General features: G+C 37.8%; 1 protein-coding gene across 6 annotated transcripts in view; it reads right to left on the bottom strand.

Moving 5' to 3' along the window:
• Positions 1-3,930: 3,930 nt before the first annotated feature.
• Positions 3,931-22,776, bottom strand: part of LOC123548859 (zinc finger protein 236-like) — a 49,118-nt gene continuing 30,272 nt past the window's right edge. For all 6 annotated transcript variants that reach the window (XM_053545935.1, XM_053545936.1, XM_053545937.1 and 3 more), the window contains exons 23-29: positions 22,171-22,369; positions 20,836-21,671; positions 20,312-20,438; positions 19,753-19,868; positions 18,746-18,949; positions 6,804-6,969; positions 3,931-5,801 (exon numbers count right to left, since the gene is read on the bottom strand). In XM_053545935.1, coding sequence (XP_053401910.1) covers positions 5,473-5,801; positions 6,804-6,969; positions 18,746-18,949; positions 19,753-19,868; positions 20,312-20,438; positions 20,836-21,671; positions 22,171-22,369 — 1,977 coding nt within the window. In that variant the 3' untranslated portion in view covers positions 3,931-5,472. The remainder of the gene's footprint in view (positions 5,802-6,803; positions 6,970-18,745; positions 18,950-19,752; positions 19,869-20,311; positions 20,439-20,835; positions 21,672-22,170; positions 22,370-22,776) is intronic.

Here is a 22,776-nt window from a genome sequence, read left to right as displayed (position 1 = left end):
AATATATATATATCTGACAATGAGAATAACACATATATTCAATGGAAGTTTATTAAAGTGTAAATAAATTAAGTCATGGCAACGCATAACAATATGAAACTGTCTGAACTGTTCAAGCATTCTAAAACAACAACAAACAACAAGCAACATGTTTAACATGTTATAAACTATATGCCCTAGGCCTGTATTCATCAGTGTTTGATGTCTGAAATTTAGACTTGGACTCGAGAATGCTAAATAGTCAAAAGAATACCTTTACTGCATGCAGGAGGCACAGATTACAATCGGTGCCAGTTTACCTAGGATAGAGCACAAAGTAAGTTTTGCATTTTGAAGCCCCAGAATAAATTTCAGACTAAGCACATCAATGAATATGGTTCCTGGTAATTCATTTTAGCAGAAAGGTAAAATCATTCAGGAATATCAATAAACTAAACTGCAACATCATAATTTTCTGAATTGGTAAAAAGTTCACTTTGAAAAGATTGTTGCGTTTGTATGAAGTGGATCTGCGAAACTTGCTATAAAACATACTTCATTTCAACTGGAAAACTATCAGGCTAATTTCTCTGTTGGGTCATTAAAATGTGATAAATAAATAGCATCGTGCAATAAACTGCATGCACAACTATGAAATAAGCCTACTGGAACAATGAACTTAAAGAATTAGTTCCAAGGTAATAAAACTGAGTTTAGAAACCAGTCTCAAATCCCCAGCATCTACTTCGGTGAATCTGAGCAGAAAATTGGAAACCAGTCTCAAATCCCCAGCATCTGCTTTGGTGAACCGGAGCAGAAAATTGGAAACCAGTCTCAAATCCCCAGCATCTGCTTTGGTGAACCGGAGCAGAAAATTGGAAACCAGTCTCAAATCCCCAGCATCTGCTTTGGTGAACCGGACCAGAAAATTGGAAACCAGTTTCAAATCCCCAGCATCTGCTTTGGTGAACCGGACCAGAAAATTGGAAACCAGTCTCAAATCCCCAGCATCTGCTTTGGTGAATCTGAGCAGAAAATTGGAAACCAGTCTCAAATCCCCAGCATCTGCTTTGGTGAACCGGAGCAGAAAATTGGAAACCAGTCTCAAATCCCCAGCATCTGCTTTGGTGAATCTGAGCAGAAAATTGGAAACCAGTCTTAAATCCACTGCATGTGATTGGGTAAATCTGAGCAGAAAATTAGAACCAGTCTCAAATTCACAGCATCTGATTGGTTGAATCCAAGCAGAAAACTAGAACTGACCAATGACTAGACTGCATTTTGAGAATGGTTTCCAAACTACTTTTCATAACTTTGGACCCTGGTGATCTGCCAGTGTAAACTAGAGCTATCACTAAAGGTGATGAATGTACCCCCCCCCCCCCCCCCCCCCCACCCCCCCATGCACTGACACAGTACATTGCAATTTGACACACATAAGATAGCATAATTATGTGGACTGTATGTATATAGACTGTATGTATACAGTATCGTAACAAAAAACAAAGTCCCATAACTATGCAGAATATTTATCTAAAAGAATGTAACATGCACCATGCACAACTAGGGTTGGTACTGATCTCTTGTGTCAAGTTTCATTAAATTGTGTGTTAGGGTTTGGTAGATTAGGCACGCACAAGATTGCATATGCAGACTGTATGTACATAGTATGTTAACAAGAAACAAAGTCCCATAACTCTGCAATTTTTGTCGCTGAAAGAACCTAACATGCCCCATGCACAACTACTGTTGTTACTGATCACTTGTGTGAAGTTTCATTAAATTGTGTCAAGAGGATGAGGAGAGATGGTGCGCACAAGATTGTGTCTATGTATATAGTATAGTAACAAAAAAACAAAGTCCCATAACTCTGCAAATTTTTTTTCTGAAAGAACCTAACATGCCCCATGCACAACTACTGTTGTTACTGATCACTTGTGTGAAGTTTCATTAAATTGTGTCAAGGGGATGAGGAGAGATGGTGCGCACAAGATTGTGTCTATGTATATAGTATAGTAACAAAAAAACAAGAGGACCATGATGGTCCTGAATCGCTCACCTATCCCCATATGACCCAGTGTTGAACTGAGTATGACGTCGTTATTTCTATTATTTGACAAAGTGACCTAGTTTTTGAGCACCTGACCTAGATATCATCAAGATAAAAAATTCTGACCAATTTTCATGAAGATTCATTGAAAAATATGGCCTCTAGAGAGGTCACAAGGTTTTTCTATTATTTGACCTAATGACCTAGTTTTTGAAGGCACGTGACCCACTTATAAACTTGACCTAGATATCATCATGGTGAACATTCTCACCAATTTTCATGAAGATTCCGTGAAAAATATGGCCTCTAGAGAGGTCACAAGGTTTTTCTATTTTTTGACCTACTGACCTAGTTTTTGACCGCACATGACCCAATTTCGAACCTGATCTAGATATCATCAAACTGAACATTCTAACCAATTTTCATGAAGATCCATTGAGAAATATGGCCTCTAGAGAGGTCACAAGGTTTTTCTATTTTTAGACCTACTGACCTAGTTTTTGACCCCACGTGACCCAGTTTCGAACATGACCTAGATATCATCAAGGTGAACATTCTGACCAATATTCATGAAGATCTCATGTAAAATATGGCCTCTAGAGAGGTCAAAAGGTTTTTCCATTTTTAGATCTACTGACCTAGTTTTTAACCCCACGTGACCCAGTTTCGAACATGACCTAGATATCATCAAGGTTAACATTCTGACCAATTTTCATGAATTCCATTAGAAAATATGGCCTCTAGAGAGGTCACAAGGTTTTTCTATTTGTAGACCTACTGACTAGTTTTTGACCGCATGTGACTCGTTTCGAACCTGACCTAATATCATCAAGATGAACATTCTGACCAATTTCATGAAGATCCATTGAGAAATATGCCTCTAGAGAGGTCACAAGGTTTTTCTATTTTCAGACCTACTGACCTAGTTTTTGACCCCACATGACCCAGTTTCGAACTTGACCTAGATATCATCAAGGTGAACATTCTGACCAATATTCATGAAGATCTCATGAAAAATATGGCCTCTAGAGAGGTCACAAGGTTTTTCTATTTTTTGATCTACTGACCTAGTTTTTAACCCCACGTGACCCAGTTTCGAACTTGACCTAGATATCATCAAGGTGAACATTCTGACCAATTTTCATGAAGAATCCATTGAGAAATATGGCCTCTAGAGAGGTCACAAGGTTTTTCTATTTTTAAAACCTAATGACCTAGTTTTTTGACCCACGTGACCCAGTTTCGAACTTGACCTAGATATCATCAAGGTGAACATTCTGACCAATTTTCATGAAGATCTTGTGAAATAATAGCTCTAGAGAGGTCACAGGTTTTTCTATTTTTAGACCTAATGACCTAGTTTTTGACTGCACGTGACCCAGTTTCGAACTTGACCTAGATATCATCAAGGGGAACATTCTGACCAATTTTCAATAAGATCCCATAAAAACGTGACCTCTAGAGTGGTCACAAGCAAAAGTTTACGCACGCACGCACGGACGGACGCACGCACGGACGATGGACGCTGCGTGATCACAAAAGCTCACCTTGTCACTTTGTGACAGGTGAGCTAACAAAGTCCCATAACTCTGCAATTTTTGTCACTGAAAGAACCTAACATGCCCCATGCACAACTACTGTTGTTACTGATCACTTGTGTGAAGTTCCATTAAATTGTGTCAAGAGGATGAGGAGAGATGGTGCGCACAAGATTGTGTCTATGTATATAGTAAAGTAACAAAAAAACAAAGTCCCATAACTCTGCAAATTTTTTTTCTGAAAGAACCTAACATGCCCCATGCACAACTACTGTTGTTACTGATCACTTGTGTGAAGTTTCATTAAATTGTGTCAAGGGGATGAGGGGAGATGGTGCGCACAAGATTGTGTCTATGTATATAGTATAGTAACAAAAAAACAAAGTCCCATAACTCTGCAATTTTTTTGTCTAAAAGAACCTAACATGCCCCATGCACAACTACTGTTGGTACTGATCAATTGTGTGAAGTTTCATTAAATTGTGTCAAGGGGATGAGGAGAGATGGTGCGCACAAGATTGTGTCTATGTATATAGTATAGTAACAAAAAAAACAAAGTCCCATAATTCTGCAAATTGTTTTTCTAAAAGAACCTAACATGCCCCATGCACAACTACTGTTGGTACTGATCAATTGTGTGAAGTTTCATTAAATTCTGTCAAGGGGATAAGGAGAGATGGTGCGCACAAGATTGTGTCTACGGACAGACAGACAGACGGACAGACAGACAACCTGAAACCAGTATACCCCCCTTACAACTTTGTTGTCGAGGGGTACAAAAATGTGTTGTATCAAATTAAAAACTCACTAAAAATGATTAAAATGTCACATTAATTGCATTCATACTGTCCCCAATCAGTAAACTGTTACAGACTGATTGATTATGTAAACAGATACCTGCGCTCCATATTATAAAGTCAAGTTTAGAACCCAGTCCCAAAACACCAGCATCTGATTGGTCAATTCTTAGATTGATCTTGAAATTAACCAATGACAAGGTTGCATTCCCTGAATAGTCTCCAATTTAATAATATTGAAGTCTATCAAGTGTCTATTTTCATCTGTTAAAAAATAAAACCTAAAAAAACTAATAAAAGATGACTGGCAAGAACTGAAGCAGTCGTAAAAGTTTTATCCAAAATTCTACAATAAGGCAAGCAGCTCCACAACAAACAGATTTAACATGTTATAAAATGATACTAAAAATCTTGTCCATGTTCTTGCAAAGCCCTGTTTCTCCATATCACTTTGAAAATAACAATGATATATAATAATATTCAATTCCCTGCTAAATTTGGAAGAAAATTTTAACAACAACTTAAGTTTATGGTAAAAATGGGCATACTTCGAATTATTTTAAACCTCCTATAAATGTTCCGAAGTCAACTGACAGTGTACTGTAACGCAAGGATGAATATATATAGTCAAAATGGCCTATAAATACTAACTATCCTATAAATATATATGGGCCATCTCAATAATCCAGCAAAGTGGTGCAAAAATCTTAACAGTGCCAAATTAACAATTAAACAAGAACAGTCCAACCTGACTGAAGTCATCTTTACAGTGATGCATCTCTATCAAATTCGAGGCTGCGATACTCCAGTGCATCTATATACCTTGCCAAGAACAAATCTTAACCACAGTTTAACATTTCTGGTATTTCAATTTCCTCAATCAAAATTACTTGGAACTAAAGTTTACATTTACATCCAGTTATCAAACTTTGCTTCCATCTGTCCAAGAGTTATATCTTCACTATTTTTATCTTTTCCAACACCAGCTGGAACATTTGTATTTTCAACCGATTCCCTTCTCTCTTTTCTACATGGATTTCTGTAAGGAACTAACAATAAAAAATAAATTCCCTTTCTGTGGAGATACAGTTCAGCTCCATTTAGACTTTCAGTTAGTAAACAGTGCAGCCACTTGTCCAAGGTTTATATCTTCACTTATAACTTGATCTTTCCCTGTATCAACAGAGACACTAATCGTTTCACCAGTTCCCTCATTCTGCATTTTCTGCACTGACTTTCTTAAGTTCATGGAGCTGACCATATCAGCGTGATGGGCACGTTTGATATGAGTTTTGAGATTTCCTTTCTGTGTGAATGCTGTGTTACAATATTGACATTTGTGCGGCCTTTCCCCTGTATGCTTTTTCATATGAATCTGTAGTGCATTCTTCTGGTTGAAAGCTTTGCCACACATAGAACATACAAAAGGTCTTTCACCTGAAATAAGTCAAAAACAATTTGTTTTACTATAAAATTTAATTGTAAATATAATGGAAACTTTGAAGAGCAAACAACATTTGACAGACTGATTTTTTTCTTAGCTGAACAGTGATTGTTCCTCTGGAGAGGATAATTTGAGCTGCACCATGAGAAAACCAACAAAGTGCATTTGCGACCTGCATGGATCTAGACCAGCCAGCGCATCCGCGCAGTCTGGTCAGGATCCATGCTGTTCGCTAACAGTTTCTCTAATTGCAATAGGCTTTGAAAGCGAACAGCATGGATCCTGACCAGACTGCTCAGATGCGCTGGCTGGTCTTGATCCATGCTGGTCGCAAATGCACTATGTTGGTTTTCTCATAGTGCGGCTCAATTTTAAAGGAACATGTCTTTGAGAGAGAGAGGTTTGCATCTCAAAGGTGTTATTCACATATATATACTACAGTTGAACCTGCCTGAGCAGTCACCTCTATTAAGCAGCCTCTTGCCTTAAGCAGCCAGTCAGCTTACTTCCCATTTGACTTTCTGTTCTAATTTCAACCTCTCTTAAGCAGCCACCTGCCTTTAGCAGCAAGATTATGCTGCTCCCTCGGCTGGCTGCTTAACATAGGTCGCAATCTGTGATTGTATACCAAATAGATCAGAAATGAGTAACTGGGAAAACCTGTATTCAATATTAACTGACTTGAAAATTGTTTTGGTTTAATAAATATCACTGCCCAAGACAGATCTGGATAAAAATGTTCAATGAAAAAGTTTGTCTTGACAAAAGGTAGCATTTGAACACCCATGGATCATGACTGGCTACCTCCTTGTAATTTACACCAGTTCTGGAAAAAGATTTGAGCTAACAGATCAAGGTAAGCTTCATTTCCAAAATTTGTATAAAATAACCTAGAGGTACTTCCTATCTGACTAACTTGACAGCAATTTCAAAACACCATCTTACGAAATCATATTAAAAAAAACTGTCCAAAAAGCCCACAAAAATGTACATACCAGTATGTATTCTGACATGTCTGTCCAGCTGACTGGGCTTTTGGAATCGTTTGTCGCAATAGGGACAGGCATGGAATCCATCTTTACTTTTCACTGTTTCAGACTTCATGTGAGTCTGGATGTGCTCCTTTAAATGACTGTTCCTCTTGAAAGTCTTCTGACAAATCTGTAAAACATAAAACATGTAATATGAAATACTATTCCTCTTCTAATGTATCTATAACACTACATCTCCAGAAGAATGTTAATCAGTTTCAGTTTTGGAATGAAATGCAAGATACAGAAGATGCTCTAATTCCAGGAATTTTCCCCAATTCTTGAACATACAGGGTGTAAGCTACACTTGATCTCCATTAAAGTCAAAGTTATTTTACATGAAGAGTCCCATCTACGCTGGTGTCTGATGACGGGATCCGGACAAAATCCCCTGCGGACAAAACCCCCTTTGCTCATTTTTGCATAGGCGGACAAAATCCCCTTTGCTCAATTTTACAAGGAGGACAAAACACCCTTCACATATTTTACAAGGAGGACAAAACCCCCTTTGATTTTTTATATTACAAGGAAACAAAAGGGCAAACAATATTATAGATTATTAAGATTTTTCACTTTATTTATAGAAAGAGATGTCTTGAAGATAATTATAGTTAATATTTATATATGGAAAATTGATGTACTTATCCTATTATATACAATTTTACAGTTTGTTCCAAAATGACTTTGAAATTAATCAGACTATACATATACAATTATACTAGTACGTTGAAATAAATAAGGGAAAATCTCTCTTAATTAACTGACCTGTTAATTGTAGGTTTTTCTCACTGAACTGTTCATTAAAGTAAATTAAATTAAAGTAAATTCTTAAATAACTCTCAGATACTTTGATTATTATATAATTTGCTCTTTTCAGTCTAGGATGAAGGGGGTTTTGTCCTCCCTATTAATAGTGCGAAGGGGGTTTTGTCCTCCTTGAATAAAAGTGCGAAGGGGGTTTTGTCCTCCTTGTAAAAAACATGAAGGGGGTTTTGTCCGCCTATGCAAAAATGAGCAATGGGGGTTTTGTCCGCTGGGGATTTTGTCCTACACTCTCTGAACCCATGACCTTCTGCTTGAACTAACCATTGACCTTTAAAGGACTCTCTACACTGAAAATCCAAGCTCTAAGGATATAAAAAGTGAATATGGAGACCAGTCTTGATACGAGATATTATCATAGGTCGATTAGAAACAACCAATAAAATGCTTGAGACTTCAGACTGGTACCAATTACTCAAAACAACCAATCAAATCCTTGAGTCTTCAGACTTGTATCAATCACTCAGAAACAACAATTCAAATGCTTGAGACTTCAACTGGTACTGATTACTCAAAAAAAACACACAATCAAATCCTTGAGACTTCAGACTGGTATCAATCACTCAGAAACAACCAATAAAATACTTGAGACTTCTACAAACTGGTACCGATTACTCAAAACAGCCAATCAAATCCTTGAGACTTCAGACTGGTACCAATCACTCAGAAACAACCAATCAAGTCCTTGAGACTTCAAACTGGTACCAATTACTCAAAACAACCAATCAAATGCTTGAAACTTCAACTGGTACCAATTACTCAAAAGAACCAATCAAATCCTTGAGACTTCAGACTGGTACCGATTACTCAAAACAACCAATCAAAAGCTTGAGACTTCAAACTGGAACCGATCACTCAAAAAACAACCAGTCAAATGCCTGAGACTTCAAACTGGTCTCGATCACCCAGAAACAACCAATCAAATGCTTGAGACTTCAACTGGTACCAATTACTCTAAACAACCAATCAAATCCTTGAGACTTCAGTCTGGCACCGATTACTCAAAACAACCAATCAAGTGCTTGAGACTTCGAACTGGTACCGATTACTCAAAAAAACAACCAGTCAATTACCTGAGACTTCAAACTGGTCTCGATCACTCAGAAACAACCAATCAAATGCTTGGGACTTCAACTGGTACCGATTATTCAAAACAACCAATCAAATCCTTCAGACTTCAGAATGGCATCAATCACTCAACAAGAGGACCATGATGGTCCTGAATCGCTCACCTCTTCCCACATGACCCAGTTTTGAGTATGACGTCGTATTTTCTATTATCTGACATAGTGACCTAGTTTTGAACTTGACCTAGGTATTATCAAGATAAAAATTCTGACCAATTTTCATGAAGATCCATTGAAAAATATGGTCTCTAGAGAGGTCAAAAGGTTTTTCTATTATTTGACCTATTGACCTAGTTTTCAAAGGTACGGGACCCTGTTTTGAAATTTACCTAGATATCATGAAGGTGAACATTCTCACTAATTTTCATGAAGATCTCATGAAAAATATGGCCTCTTGAGAGGTCACAAGGTTTCTCTATTTTTATACCTACTGGCCTAGTTTTGCGCACATGACCCAGTTTCGAAACTGACCTAGATATCATCAAGGTGAACATTCAGATCAATTTTCATGAAGATCCATTGAAAAATATGGCCTATAGAGAGGTCAAAAGATTTTAATAATTTTAGACCTACTGACCTAGTTTTTTACCGCAGTTGACCCAGTTTCAAACTTGACCTAGATATCATCAAGATGAACAGTCAGACCAACTTTCATACAAATCCCATGAAAAGTATGGCCTCTAGGGAGGTCACAAGGTTTGTTTTATTATTTGACCTACTGACCTAGTTTTTTAAGGCACATGACCCAGTTTCAAACCTGACCTAGATATCATCAAGGTGAACATTCTGACCAATTTTCATGAAGATCCATTCACAAGTATGGCCTCTAGAGAGGTCACCAGGTTTTTCTATTTTTAGACCTATTGACCTAGTTTTTGAAGGCACGTGACCCACTTTCGAACTTGACCTAGATATGATCAAGATGAACATTCAGACCAACTTTCATACAGATCCCATGAAAAATATGACCTCTAGAGAGGTCACAAGGTTTTTCTATTATTTGACCTACTGACCTAGTTTTTGAAGGCACGTGACCCACTTTGGAACTTGACCTAGATATCATCAAGATGAATATTCTGACCAATTTTCATGAAGATCTCATAAAATATGGTCTCTAGAGAGGTCACAAGGTTTTTCTATTTTTAGACCTACTGACCTAGTTTTTGACCGCACGTGACCCAGTTTCGAACTTGACCTAGATATCATCAAGATGAACATTCAGACCAATTTTCATACAGATCCCATGAAAAATATGGCCTCTAGAGAGGTCACAATGTTTTTCTATTATTTGACCTACTGACCTAGTTTTTGATGGCACGTGACCCACTTTCGAACTTGACCTAGATATCATCAAGATGAACATTCTGACCAATTTTCATGAAGATCTCATGAAACATATGGCCTCTAGGGAGGTCACAAGGTTTTTCTATTTTTAGACCTACTGACCTAGTTTTTGACCGCACATGACCCAGTTTCGAACTTGACCTAGATATCATCCAGATGAACATTCAGACCAACTTTCATACAGATCCCATGAAAAATATGGCTTTTAGAGAGGTCAAAAGGTTTTTCTGTTATTTGACCTACTGACCTAGTTTCTTAAGGCAAGTGACCTAGTTTCAAACTTGACCTAGATATCATCAAGGTGAACGTTCTGACGAATTTTCATGAAGATCTTGTGAAATATATGGCCTCTAGAGAGGTCACAATGTTTTTCTATTTTTAGACCTACTGACCTAGTTTTTGACTGCACGTGACCCAGTTTCGAACTTGACCTAGATATCATCAAGATGAACATTCTGACCAATTTTCATGAAGATCTTGTGAAATATATGGCCTCTAGAGAGGTCACAAGGTTTTTCTATTTTTAGACCCACTGCCCTACTTTTTGATGGCACGTGACCCAGTTTCGAATTTGACCTAGATATCATCAAGATGAACATTCTGACCAACTTTCATAAAGATCCCATGAAAAATGTGAACTCTAGAGTGGTCACAAGCAATAGTTTACGGACGGACGGACGCACACCGCGCGATCACAAAAGCTCACCTTGTCACTTTGTGACAGGTGAGCTAAAAACAATCAATCAAATGCTTGAGAGTTCAGACAGGTACCAATCACTAGAAAACAACCAATCAAGTGCCTGAGACTTTAAACTGGTAACAATCACTCAACAAGGCAGTCTGAACGACAGCTTAATCCCCCGCCACTGCTATGGATAGTGAAAGGGTAAAAGCTTTGATTTTAGCTGTGACCTTGACCTTGAACTGACATGGCTGACTCATGAATTCTGCACAACGTCTTGATGAGGTGATCATTAGACCAAAGTTTCATGAAAATCCTTCAAGGGGTTTAGGAGATACAGAGCTGAAACCTTTGACCTTCAGTTGTGACCTTGACCTTGAGTTGACATGGCTGACTCATGAGTTCTTGATGAGGCGATCATATGCCCCTAGTTTGATGAAAATCCTTCAAGGGGTTTAGGAGATACAGAGCTGAAACCTTTGACCTTCAGTTGTGACCTTGACCATGAACTGACATGGCTGACTCATGAATTCTGCACAACGTCTTGATGAGGTGATCATTTGACCAAAGTTTCATGAAAATCCTTCAAGGGGTTTAGGAGATACAGAGCTGAAACCTTTGACCTTCAGTTGTAACCTTGACCTTGAGTTGACATGGCTGACTCATGAGTTCTTGATGAGGTGATCATTTGACCCAAGTTTGATGAAAATCCTTCAAGGGGTTAAGGAGATACAGAGTGGACACCAAATGGAAGGCTCAAACCTTCGACCCTTAGTTGTGACCTTGACCTTGAGCTGGCATGGTTGACTCATAATTTCTGCACATCGTTCTGATGAGGTGATCATTTGACCCAAGTTTTATAAAATTCCTTCAAGGGGTTTAGGAGATATAGAGCAGACACGAAATGGAAGGCTCAAACCTTTGACCTTCAGTTGTGACCTTGACCTTGAGCCAACAAGGCTGACTTATAAGTTCTGCACATCGCCTTGATGAGGTGATCGTTTGACCCAAGTTTGATGAAAATCCTTCAAGGGGTTTAGGAGATATAGAGCGGACACAAAATGGAAGGTTCAAACCTTTGACCCTAAGTTGTGACCTTGACCTTGAGCCGGCATGACTGACTCATGGGTTCTGCACATCATCTTGATGAGGTGATCATTTGACCTAAGTTTTATAAAATTCCTTCAAGGGATTTAAGAGATATAGAGCAGACACAAAATGGAAGGCTCAAACATTTGACCTTGAGTTGTGACCTTGACCTTGAGCCGGCATGGCTGACTCATGGGTTCTGCACATCGTCTTGATGAGGTGATCATTTGACCCAAGTTTTATAAAATTCCTTCAAGGGGTTTAGGAGATATAGAGTGGACACAAAATGGCAGGCTCAAACCTTTGACCTTGAGTTGTGACCTAGACCTTGAACCGACAAGGCTGACTCATGGGTTCTGCACATCGTCTTGATGAGGTGATCATTTGACCCAAGTTTCATGAAAATCCTTCAAGGGGTTTAGGAGAAATGGACCGGACACGATTTTGTTACGGACGGAAGGACGGAAAGACGGACGGAAGGAAGGACGGACGGAAGGACGGACGCAGACCATTCCTATAATCCCTCCGCCACGGCGGGGGATTAAAAACAATCAATCAAATGCTTGAGAGTTCAGACAGGTATTGAACTGAATGCTTGAGGCTTCAAAATGGTACTGATCACTCAAGAACAATCAACTGAATACTTGAGACTTCAGACAGGCACGGATCACTCAAAAACAATTAATCAAATCCTTCAGACTTCAGAATGGCACCTACCACTCAAAAACAATCAATCAAATGCTTGAGAGTTCAGACAGGTACCAATCACTAAAAAAACAACCAATCAAGTGCTTGAGACTTTAAACTGGTAACAATCATTTAGAAACAACCAATCAAATGCTTGATACTTCAGACTGGTACCAATCACTCAGAAACAACCAATCAAATCGTTGAAACTTCAGACTGGTACCAATCACTCAAAACAACCAATCAAATCCTTGAGACTTCAGACTGGTACCAATCACTCAAAAACAACCAATCAAATGCTTGAGACTTCAAACTGGTACCAATCACTCAGAAACAACCAATCAAATGCCTAAAATTACAAACTCCTTTTAGCCATTAGGAAACAACCAATGAAATGCTTTAGACTTCAGACTGGTATCGGTCACTAAATAAAACCAATCATCGGTCACTAAAGAAACCAATCAAATGCTTGAGATGTCACTGAATTCTAAACACAGATATACATTCAATCTCAGCTCAAACTGAAAAGAAATTTATATGCACCTACAACAGATGGTACTATAAAGTCAGCTTATCTCGACATCATGACACAAGATATCAAACAAAACTCATTTCACATTTATCACATCCTATGTCTGTATAAAATAATACTTAGTAACAGGTTTTTTTTTGAGTAGAACAACCTGTCTATAACATCTCATTTCATCAAAGTCAGACACATGTTTCAATCAAATATAATGAGCATTTTATTTAAAACATTGATACAATCAGCATGCCTTTAAAAGTGTGAAAGTCCTTTTCCTTACCAAGGAAATAAATGGTGAAGTCAACTGATAGTCAGAATCAGAAACTTTATCACATAAAGCAGAAATTTTGCAGTACTTTTGGGCTATGTTAAAGTTATGTAACAAAACAGAACAGAGTACCTGTAAGATCTCATCTTTCAGTAAGTACTTGAGGGGTAAAAATTCAGTCTGCTGCCATTTTCACAGAATTTTGCTATTCAATAATGCACCAGTTTAACACCAGACATAAAAGACTGCTGTCACCTCCTTATGCTAATAAGCACAAACCCCTCACCCCACGGTAATCCACCCAACACCTCGGACCGCAATGACATTTAATTAACACAAATTATCAATCGCACTGATGACACTTTGTGTATTAAACACGGTCATAAAACAGGCTGCTCTAATCGGCAGTTACGCGAGATATTGAACATGATTATGACACCTACTGCACCTGCACGAACATTGAAACTTTTTTATGTTTTTTTTTTGTTTTAAATTTTAAATTGCGCGAATGTAAGACCGCACAAACCTGTTATTTTTGCTGTCATGCCAGCGAAATTAAATGACACCACAGTATATAATAACAGAGGTATGAGATAGAGTGGAAGTGCACAGAAACTTTAAAATCTGAAATGGGGAAAATTCATGAAATATTGGTGCAAGAGTTATGGCCCTTCTGTTATATGACGTGGGTGATAATGAGGAATAACTATTTTAAGTTTGAAGCAAATCCACGAAGTAATTACAGAGATTAAGAGAAAGTGCATCAAAACTTTAACCAAGGTGTGGACGCGGAACTGACGCCAAAGAGGAGCAGGACAGCTCTCCATATACTTCATTTAGTTGAGCTAACAACAAGAATTCTCTAAAAAAACAGCTTTTACACATTAGTACAGTATTTCATTTCTACTAGAAAAGTAGTTTTACAAACACTCCCATGAAATCTTTACAAAGCAGCATCATTCTACACTAAGTGGACATTAAAGAACCTCTTTACACAGTAAACCTCTCAAAAGCAGACATCTACTCAATGGAGATTCCACTGTACAGTTAAACTTGTCTTGGTGGCCACCTGTTTTAAGTAGCGACTTAGGCAGCTACACAGCTAACTTCCAAACCTGACCTTTTTTTCAGCATGACTTAAGCAATAACCTGCCTTATGTAGCTACAATTTGTAACTCCCTAGGCTGGCAGCTAAATACAGATATAACCCTTGCCCTGCTAAATTTCTATAATGAACTTGTCCATCTTTGAATTTGGACAGCACAATTAACTGTTAAAAGCTGTGCTTACCAAAAAGATACTGACTGAATAGCGAACAGTGCAGACCAGACTGCACAGATGTGCAGGCTGATCATGATCTACACTGGTTGCAAAGGCATAACCAATCGTACCCAGCATGCTAAATGTTAACTATATGTAAATACATGGAAATTTGATCTTTCAATAAACAGACATCGAACACTTAATTAACATAAAGACTGTTAAATCAAGACTTCCCATCAATATATCAGATATTCATTTTTGTATCAGATATTCATTTTTGTAACAGATTGATTGATTCAGATACTAGGTGGCAGTTAGTCAAACATACTTAGTGTAACCTCCTTTAAAATACTGGTGATCTAAATTCACTTTAAGTTTCATAGTTCTAGGTCAAATATGTCACAAGTTATGAAGCAAAAATTGCCATATTTATAGTACCCTATATAGTTTACACTAGAAACTTCTAAGGGCCATAACTCTAGTGTTACTTGGGCAATCTGACTGAAACTTGATGAGCCGCATTTCCGCATAGTGGTGAACAGGTATATGAAGTTTTATTTAAATATTCCCAACCACTTCCTAGATATGGCTCCGGACGGACGGAAAGACGGACAACGCCAAAACTATTTCCCTCCGCCTTTGGTGGGGGATAATAAAATGAATACAATCCCCATTTATTTCAACTTCTAAAGTTTACAATTCACAACTTAACGCCCCCTAAAATTAGCAGTTTTGGCAGAAACCAAAAAAAACTAGAAAATGCTTTTGTAAAAAAGCGCATGTCTCCCCCAATGCAAAGTCCTATAGGCAAGAAGTTAATAGGGGTCAGGAGCGAAAGTCAAAAAGACACTGATGGTTGGCTGCAATAGGGATCATCTACTTGGCATGTCCAGTCATCCCGCTAAATTTCAACACTCTTGGCCTAGTGGTTCTCAAGTCACTGTTCAGGCTCCTGTGACCTTGACCTTTGATCAAGTGACCTCAAAATAAGTAGGGGTCATCTACTCTGCATGTCCAATCATCCTATTAAGTTTCAACATTGTAGGTCAAGTGGTTCTCAAGTTATTTCCAAAAAAATGATTTTACATGAACAGGCCACTGTGACCTTGACCTTTAACAGACTGACCCCAAAATCAATAGGGGTCATCTACTCTGCATGTTCAATCATCCTATAAAGTTTCAACATTCTGGGTCAAGTGGTTCTCAAGTTATTGATATGAACTGGTTATCAATGTTCAGGCCTCTGTGACCTTGACCTTTAACGGAGTGACCCCAAAAGCATTAGGGGTCATTTACTCTGCATGAACAATCATCCTATGAAGTTTCAACATTCTGGGTCAAGAGGTTCTCAAGTTATTGATTGGAAATGGTTTTCCATGTTCAGGCCCCTGTGGCCTTGACCTGTAACAGAGTCACCCTAAAATCGTTAGGGGTCATCTACTCTGCATGACCAATCATCCTATGAAGTTTCATCATTCTGGGTCAAGTGGTTCTCAAGTTACTGACCGGAAATGGTTTTCAATGTTCAGGCCCCTGTGACCTTGACCTTTCACAGAGTGACCCCAAAATTGTTAGGGGTCATCTACTCTGCATGAGCAATCATCCTATTAAGTTTCAACATTCTGGGTCAAGTGGTTCTCAAGTTACTGAACGGAAATGGTTTTCAATGTTCAGGCCCCTGTGACCTTGACCATTGATGGAGTGACCCCAAAATCAATAGGGGTCATCTACTTTGCATGTACAATCATCCTATGAAGTTTCAACATTCTGGGTTAAGTGGTTCTCAAGTTATTGATCGGAAATGATTTTCCATGTTCAGGCCCCTGTGACCTTGACCTTTGATGGAGTGACCCCAAAATCAATAGGGGTCATCTACTCTTCATTATCAATCATCCTATGAAGTTTCAACATTCTGGGTCAAGTGGTTCTCTAGCTATTGATCGGAAATGGTTTTCAATGTTCAGGCCCCTGTGACCTTGACCTTTGACGGAGTGACCCCAAAATCAATAGGGGTCATCTACTCTTCATGACCAATCATCCTATGAAGTTTCAACATTCTGGGTAAAGTGGTTCTCTAGTTATTGATCGGAAATGGTTTTCAATGTTCAGGCCCCTGTGACCTTGACCTTTGACGGAGTGACCCCAAAATCAATAGGGGTCATCTACTCTTCATGACCAATCATCCTATGAAGTTTCAACATTCTGGGTCAAGTGGTTCTCTAGTTATTGATCGGAAATTGTTTTCAATGTTCAGGCCCCTGTGACCTTGACCTTTGACGGAGTGACCCCAAAATCAATAGGGGTCGTCTACTACAGCAGCCCTACAACCCTATGAAGTTTGAAGGTTCTAGGTCAAATGGTTCTCCAGTTATTGCTCGGAAATGAAGTGTGACGTACGGACGGACGGACGGAAGGACGGACAGACGGACGGACGGACAGGGCAAAAACAATATGTCTCCTGGGGGAGACATAATTAATTTCAACAATATTAACTGATTTCACAGCAAATGTAAGATTAATGTCCATAAGACAGCCAATGCTCGACTCTTGGAATTGTTGTCCCAGAAGCAGTAATATTACCCTAAATGTTGAAACATCTATAGAGTTTCAATCCAGTATCTGCATTGGTTTTGGAGATAGTAAATTGCATGCAAAACTTAACCAGAAGATTTAAGTTCAAAAGGGGACATAATTTAAAGGTGGTCAATCACATTTAAACAACATTTAATGACCTTTTTTTACTTTTTGTATATTCTGGTAGAGAATTATTTAAGGAACAAAAAGACCGATTACATAGAGTTAGATTCCTATTTGAAATGTATATATTATTATTTATATAAATTTTGTAATTATTCCCCTTTAATATGAAAGTATATAAAAAGCTGGGTATTTCTTTTTATTTCGATACAATGTCTAGTTTTACATTTGCATTTGATAGACATATCAACTATTGAACAATCTGAACCAAAATGCAAGTTTTAAAGCTGTGTGTAGCTTCTGAATTCATTTATTTCCAATCTATCTTGATTGCGCAACCAAGATAGGAAAAGGGAGGTAATAATAATTTTTCAAACTTGCGTTTCTAATGAATTCCATTTAAATACATAATTTTTAATGCCAATATTTTACAAATATATTACAGTATGTCTAATATTTATACATTTCCTTAGGCAAAGTATGTTTATCAAATTTATACTTATGATAAAATAACTCTATCTTGGTTGGGCAACCAGGATAGGAAAATGAAATTTTAAAAATACCTCCAGTGAAAATCTAATTTGTATTAAGTGTTAAGTGAACATAAATGAGTGTAAATGATCAGATGCTAAAGTTTCGAACAAATCTGTTACATGGCCAAAATCTGATTATCCACCTTTAAGAATTATTGGACTTGATGCCATAACCAAGTTTATAAACCCAAAGAAATGTGTGAAGTTTCAATTCAATATTTGCATTAGTTTTTGAGATAGTAACTTGCATGCAAAGCTTTAACCAGGCTTTTCTATGTCCAAAAGGGGGCATTACTTGGCCAAGCATGTCAGTGTTATGGGACTTGATGCTGTCACCTAGTTTTATAAATTCAAAGACAGTTTGAAATATGAAGTTTCAATTCAATATCTGCATTAGTTTTGGAGATAATAACTTGCACGCAAAACTTTAACCAGGATTTTCCAAGTCCAAAAGGGGGAATAATTTGACTAAAATGCATGTCAGTGTTATAGGACTTTATGCTATCAACTAGTTTTATAACCCCGATGACACAAGCAAATCTGCAGTTCAATATCTGCAGTAACTTGCAGGCAAAACTTTAACCTGGATTTTCTCAGTCCAAAAGGGGGCATAATTTAGCCAAAATACATGTCAGAGTTATGGGAATTGACCCAGTGAGGTTGGTAATTGACCTAATAAAAGAAAAAACAAGTTTCAAAGCTATATGCCTTTAAATGAAAGCCATATGTTCTTGCATGCAAAACTTTAACCAAGGTGTGACGCCAACACCAACGCCAGAGTGAGTAGAATAGCTAAACTATTCTTTGAATAGTCTAGCTAAAAACAACCAATTTCTGAGAAAAATTCGAAGTATTAACAACATCTTACATGACACTGATGTTGTCTGGTGTCATCTACTGCCGTAGCCTGTCCTGCATTTGAAGCAACAAAGTCTCCCTGTACTGGCATAAACTGATCAGCAAGTTTGGGATCATGTATGTGGTCCTCGTTGACATCATCGCCAACAGATTCTTCAATCATATCACCAGCATTGTCCAGGTCATCATCAACATCATCATTATCAGATCCAGCCTGAACAGCAAATTACAAAATAAATACACATATATATCAGGGAGGGTGGCCGACTCACTTGACTTTTGGATACCGTACACAAGGAGAAAGTGCCGATTCAGGTGATATTTTGCCTATATTTTCTTTATCACTTAAAGGATTTTCATAAGATAAAGTGTGTAAAAGACAGCATACCAAATGTCTGCATTCAATTCTCAGTACTTTTCTCAAACACTTCCCCCTATTGTGAAAGTAAGTACATTACCTACATAGTCCACGAAAGGCAGTTGGGCAAAGTGTTTGAGAAATGTTCTGGTTATGATGGCTGACACTTTGAGCGGAGGAAAGCACTCATCTTAACATCTTTGGCACACTTTATTTCCTGAAATCCTGTCAAGCAATAAGGAAAATACAGGCACCTGAATCAAGATGTTTTCTCCATGTGTATGGTATCCAAAAGTCACATAGGTTGGCCATCCTGTATATATTATGTACAATATAGCTCTACAATCAACTTTCCTCATCTTCTGAGAGTACACCTTTCCTCAATTAGTACATCTTTCCGCAATTACAAACAGTTAAACTATAAAAAAATATTTTGATTCAGTGACATCAATTTGGTTTCTGTAAGTGTGAAGGCTATTGGATATTTTTTGCATCACCTCCATTTGGCAATTAGTGAACTTTCCTTCTGACTGGCTACATTTCCATAGACAGCTCTAGTTAATGTTAAAAGCTGTTTTTGAAAATGTGAGTTGATTTTAGCATTAATAAACCACTAAAAATTCTTTGCAATATGCAGTAAATGTTATGTTTTGTCTCACCTGGTTATCTCCCCCCATCATCGTATCTGAGAGATCAGTGGTCATGTTTGGATCTATTGCTCTCATTTCTTGAGATTCATGGTCTATGTCTGTTGACAGCACAGGAATTTCTATGTCTGAAAGAAGACATAAATGCAATTTTCTACAAAGTGATAATGTGTCTCCTTCATTGAAGGGGGAAAATATAATGATTCAGAAATGATAACATAGCACCTACAAACATTGCTAGCATTGAGTGAATATTCAATACTACAGTATAAGTGAAAAACATAATTCCATCATTTCATTTCATTTTCATGTAGGTTTTTGGCTCCAACACACGGATACCCCACCAATTATACTTATTGAACTGTGTCATGCAGTAACTTTTACTGAAAGAGGAAGAGGCAGGTACTCTCTCTGGACATTATCAGCTATAGGCACTAGAGCAGAACCAACTACCTACCACATGACATCTTGACAGCTTCCTTACATAAAAGAATTCAAACGCCAGTGAGGCTGGCATCTACAAAGGAGAGGATCCTTAGCCACAGAGACCCTAAAATTTCATCAGACAAACCTTTAACATCTTCTGTTTGATCAATTTCAGACTGGCTCCCTGTATCCACTTGTATTGTATTTTCTGCAGACTGTGACACTGACTGTACCTGTTGATTATCTATAACAACCTGGGGCTGTCCTATCTGCTGTTAAACAGAAAATGTTTTCGTTATTTAGTGTTACAGTAAAGGCATCTTCTACACATACATATCATATGTAATCTTTGCATCAAAGTTCCATTTTTGAGCAGGCAGACACCTTTAATTTGTTAACTTGTCTATTGATCATCCATTTAAACTTGAGCATACACTAAATGATCTACATATCAACCATATATGTAACAAACTCAAGGTAAATTTTCTCCGATTCAAATTGGATGAAGTCCATTCTATTTATTTTCGCATGAATGCAGCCTAATCTGTTTACAGTGCAGCATATCCTAAAACTAAACATAGAGTGTCAATAAAAAAACTATCACATTAAAAATCTCAACTGTATTTTTATCATTTGAATATTAACAATAGACTGCGACATTAAACTAACCTGCTCTTGAATAATTCCACCAGTTCCTGCCATAACAAATGTTCCTGGAGGCAGTTCCTGGTTTATACCCATATGTGCTGCCTGGCTACCCTGCTGAAGTGCTGCCTGGTCCATGCCAATAGCTCCTAGGGTCTGCACAACCATATTGGGATTCACACCATCTTGGATTGACATGGACTGCAACTGGATATTTGCCAAGTTCTGCACCAAATTAGGATCTGTTGCTTGGGCTTGATTTGGATTTAATGTAATGTTAAAATTCCCAGACTGCAACTGTTGAAGGATATTAGCATCTATATGAACTGTCTGGCCGATAGAATTTTGATCCAGTCCAGAAATTTGTATGCCTTGGGCTATATTTCCACCAGGTAACTGTAGCTGGACCCCTTCTAAACCTTGTAACTGCAACATGGAATTATCTGTCAGGTTCCCATAACCATCTACAGTTAGTGAAAGGGGAACCATGTTTGCACCAAGCATTGATTGGTCAATATTAATCACCTGACCCATTTGAATTTGTCCTTGATTTTGACCTTGAGCAATGACTTGTTGTAAAGACTGGTTTGGATCCACTTGATTGATGTAGTCCATTGGTTCATTAGGCTGTGGGACTTCCTGTATGTTTATATTCTGAGCATTTCTTTTCTTCCTCATAGAAGCCACATCCTTATAGTGCGAGAGAATGTGACTCTTCCGGTGCCCAGACGTTCTAAATCTCTGTGGACAGTGAGGGCACTTGAATGGTTTGGCTCCTGTATGCAATCGCATGTGAACTTTTAAGCTGCCCTTTGTGCTGAACATTGAACCACATATATGACAGCGGATAGTTTTCTCCACTGAAAAAAATCAACACATTTTCAATTACAAAGATACAAGAACAAAGTCATACCTTTGTATATTTATATCTGTTAAAACAAGTTCATATTTACAACTTATGATGCAGTGCAGACTTTAATTGAAACTTATCACTGAACTGAGATACCAAATATATAATTAAGTATACTGAGCATTGAAAATAATCTAGCTTTTTAAGCTTATAGCCTTATTTTAAAAGAAAGCTAAGAAACTCTCTTTTTTTTATTCATTTTAAGGTCATTCAAAAGTATGCTTTACAGACTTGAAGGAAGTGTGGCAGGTCTGCCCCTGTCTTCATATATGCTTATGAGATACTACCTGTATATTTCAGTTTAATGAATGTATAGATAATGCCCAAACAAACAGGTAACTATAGTGTGGATTCACAATGAAAGTCCACACACTGATTACAAGTAAATCATAATATTTGGTAAAGAAGTTGGATACTTATTCAAGTGAAATAAATAAATATATACATACATCCACCATGCGTCTTCATGTGACTATCAAGTGTGGACTTCACAGTGAAAGTTCTTCCACAGATTCCACAGGCAAAAGGTTTCTCCCCTGTGTGGATTCTAATGTGACGCACAAGATCACTAGGCTTCTTAAAACTCTTGGGGCAATGTGGACATTCATGAGTGTGCTTCTCCTGATGCTGAAGATCTAATTCTTTCACCTGAAAAGTATGAAAATCATGCTTACTCAGAATTTAACAAGGAGAGATTAATTCAACCAAATTTACATCATACAAAGCAAGTGCCAATTTTTCCCTTTAGAGAAGCAAGTGCCATTTCTTCTCCATAGTATGCAAGTGCCATTTTCCCCCACTGAAGCAAGCGCCATTTTTCACCATAGAACTGGTGTCCTTTTTTACTCCATTAAATGTAGTGTCATTTTTTCTCCATAAAATCAAGTACCATTTTTCCACCATAGAAGCAAGTGTGATTTTTCTCTATAGAAGCAAGTGACATTTTCAAACCATAGAATTAAGTGCAATTTTTCCTCAAGTAATATTTTTCACCATAGAAGCAAGTGCCATTTTTTCACCACAGAATGCAAATGTATTTTCCACAAAACAGAATG

Source organism: Mercenaria mercenaria, chromosome 6, assembly GCF_021730395.1.
Source record: "Mercenaria mercenaria strain notata chromosome 6, MADL_Memer_1, whole genome shotgun sequence".
Classification (NCBI taxonomy): domain Eukaryota; kingdom Metazoa; phylum Mollusca; class Bivalvia; order Venerida; family Veneridae; genus Mercenaria; species Mercenaria mercenaria.
The sequence above is the reverse complement of the archived record's forward strand: the minus strand, read 5'-3'. Positions and strand labels throughout refer to the sequence as shown.